Below are 2935 nucleotides of genomic sequence, written 5' to 3' on the forward strand. Positions count from 1 at the left end.
TATGAAGAATTCATTATTTCTTAATTGGTTGAGTAAAAACAACTCTAAATAATTTTTCATTAAACAAAAAATTTAAACTAAATTTTATTATTAGCTTGACAAAAATTATATCAGTTCAAAGTTAACTTTGTATAATGAATTTTATTTAGAATTATTAATTTTATACAAGTATTCACTTCGTTCATTCCCAATTATGTCAATCCATAAACAAATATATAATGGGTATACTCTGGTGATTTTTTTTTTCTCATTCATGCAAAAGAATTTCTCCATCTACGATCCTAAATAGTCTCGTTTGGTTTCAGTTCTGTAACACATGGAAGTGATAAGATATAACATAAATTCTTGTAGACTTTGATAAAATCAATGCATCATTTTTAGATGGTTATCAACTAATCAAACGTTGTCTTACATTGAACAGGCTAATTTTGTTCATACCTCACTAAGAGTGTGCTCATAAATAGCTACAAGTTATTGGTTTCGTGGGTTGTGAGCAATTGACTTTGTTTTATTGCAATGTTATCATCGACATTATTTTGTCTTTGTTCCAAAATCCAGTTTTAACAACAAAATGACATGTTAAGAATGAGACAAGTTTCTTTTGAAGTATATATATACAGAGAAGTCAGTGCTTGAATCATTCCATGTAATAGCATTGTTGTTTGGTGAAAAAGAAAAGACAAGAGTGAAATGGAGCTTGCACCTGTGAAATGTGAACTGAGCCCAAGAAACCATAGGTTGCTTGTTATAGATGGCAGTGAGGTTATTGCTGCTAAGTGTGTCAAAAGGAGGCGAAGATGTTCGTCTATGTCAGTGTTAGGTGGCAATGAACAACAAGGTGAAAAGTTAGAAGAACATAAACAACTTGGTACTGCCACCACTGTGAAGAGAAGTTCAAGGTTCAGGGGTGTTAGCAGGCATGATCTTCGTAAACATATCTCAGACCTTGTTTGTTTATTGTTTTCAAAAGCAGTTTATTGAAGAACATAAACAACTTGGCACTGCTACCAAGTGCTTCTGTGTTTTGGAAACAACTTTAGAAACAGTAGATTTTGGATGAAAAATTGATCATTGAGTAGTGTGGAAGTGTTTTAGAAAGTAGTTTTTAAAACATAGAACAAACGAGAAGAGAATAAAAGAGGCCCTTATTCTCAGTTTTTTTAACTATTTCCAATTCTTTTAGTGATTGTTTTCTGATTTCAAGCTAAAACATAGTCTTTGTGGGGAGCAGACACAGGTGGACTGGAAGGTTTGAAGCACATCTATGGGATAAAGGAACATGGAATCCCACTCAGAAGAAGAAAGGAAAGCAAGGTAGATGTTGAACTCTTTCCCCACTTCACTTTCATTGGCTATTTGCTGTTTTTAATATTTATTTTGGATTGCTCATTGCATTGTTGTTCTGTTTTTGTATGTGGCTGGCTTTGTTGATTTCTTGATGTGGAGCAGTGTATTTGGGTAAGTAGGTCATCTGTATGATTTTAACAGTGTTTTCTCTGAATTCAAGGATACATAGAGAAACTGACCTTTTGGGTAAATTTATGGTTCCACCAGGAGCTTATAATGATGAAGAAGCGGCTGCTAGAGCTTATGATTTGGCTGCACTCAAGTACTGGGGAACATCAACTTTCACAAATTTTCCTGTATGTTTATCATCCATAAAAAAAGCATAAGTTTTTGTATCTGACTGATGTCAATTTCTCACATACTGATATTTTTGCAGGTGTCTGATTATGAGAAAGAAATTGAGATAATGAAAACAGTAACTAAAGAAGAATATCTTGCTTCACTGAGAAGGTAATCCCGTTTCTTGAAGAAATACTGCAATTAAATCTTTTGGCTTGTGTTGGGAAGCTCTTATCCTGTTTTGTGTTTTAATTGTAGGAGAAGCAGTGGTTTTTCTAGAGGTGTATCAAAGTATAGAGGAGTAGCAAGGTGAGACATTTGCTAAATTTTGTCCAACAAAATACATGGTGCTAAGGTTTTATGTATGAAAACTAAATACAGGCACCATCACAATGGAAGATGGGAAGCAAGAATTGGGAGAGTGTTTGGCAACAAGTACCTATACCTTGGGACTTACAGTGAGTTTTCAAACTTAACATAATCCCATGTTTCGATTCTAATGTAAGTATTTGATCATCCATGTGCTCATGTGTTCCTTTGAAGGTACACAAGAAGAAGCAGCTCGTGCATATGACATTGCAGCAATTGAGTACAGAGGCATAAATGCTGTGACAAACTTTGACCTGAGCACCTACATCAGATGGCTAAGACCAGGAACACATCCTATTGCTTCACATGACCCTCAACCCTTAGCTACCTCTAACTCAATGCAAACAAGAGGGAACATTGAGGTATCCAACTCTAACATGCATTCATTCTCCTCAGCTGAATTAGACAGTACCAAGAAGCAAGACTTTTCCAAGTATATGAACCCTTTGAGCCCTTGCAACAAGCCATCTTCCCCAACAGCATTAGGACTTCTCCTAAAATCTACTGTGTTCAGAGAATTGATGCAGAGAAATCTGAACTCCTCTGGTGAGGAATACCCACAAGAAGGCAATGATGGAAATGGAGGAACTTATTACAGTGAAAACACCAGTAACTCTTACTTTTCCTCTTCTGATATCAACAGATTACCAAACCTGGAGTCACCAGAAGACACTTCATTGCCTATGTATCATGGAACTGTGCAATCCCTATGGAATACTTCTTTCAACATGTCTAACTGATTGCTTTTGTTATTTTGTTTTTTTTAAGAAAAGTAGAGTTAAAACCTCTCCCTTCTTAGCATACTAGTGGAAGTCAAAAATAATTGCCAAGATGTGCATAATGCCACTTCGACCTTCACTGTTCATAAATCATCAATGTCAAATAAACATTATTGTATTGCCTTTGAAAGACAATGTTTCTTAAGCTGTTCCTGATCTAT

General features: G+C 35.3%; 1 protein-coding gene across 1 annotated transcript; it reads left to right on the forward strand.

Annotated features, from left to right (window-relative positions):
- The first annotated feature begins 690 nt into the window (after positions 1–690).
- LOC106766067 (AP2-like ethylene-responsive transcription factor At1g16060) lies at positions 691–2735 on the forward strand. The gene is made up of 8 exons (XM_014650826.1): positions 691–917; positions 1232–1314; positions 1450–1458; positions 1555–1643; positions 1724–1797; positions 1885–1935; positions 2008–2084; positions 2170–2735. The coding sequence occupies exons 1-8, from the start codon at positions 691–693 to the stop codon at positions 2733–2735; spliced, it is 1176 nt and encodes a 391-aa protein (XP_014506312.1).
- Positions 2736–2935: the final 200 nt, after the last annotated feature.

The sequence above is a fragment of the Vigna radiata genome, chromosome 7, assembly GCF_000741045.1.
Source record: "Vigna radiata var. radiata cultivar VC1973A chromosome 7, Vradiata_ver6, whole genome shotgun sequence".
Classification (NCBI taxonomy): Eukaryota; Viridiplantae; Streptophyta; class Magnoliopsida; order Fabales; family Fabaceae; genus Vigna; species Vigna radiata.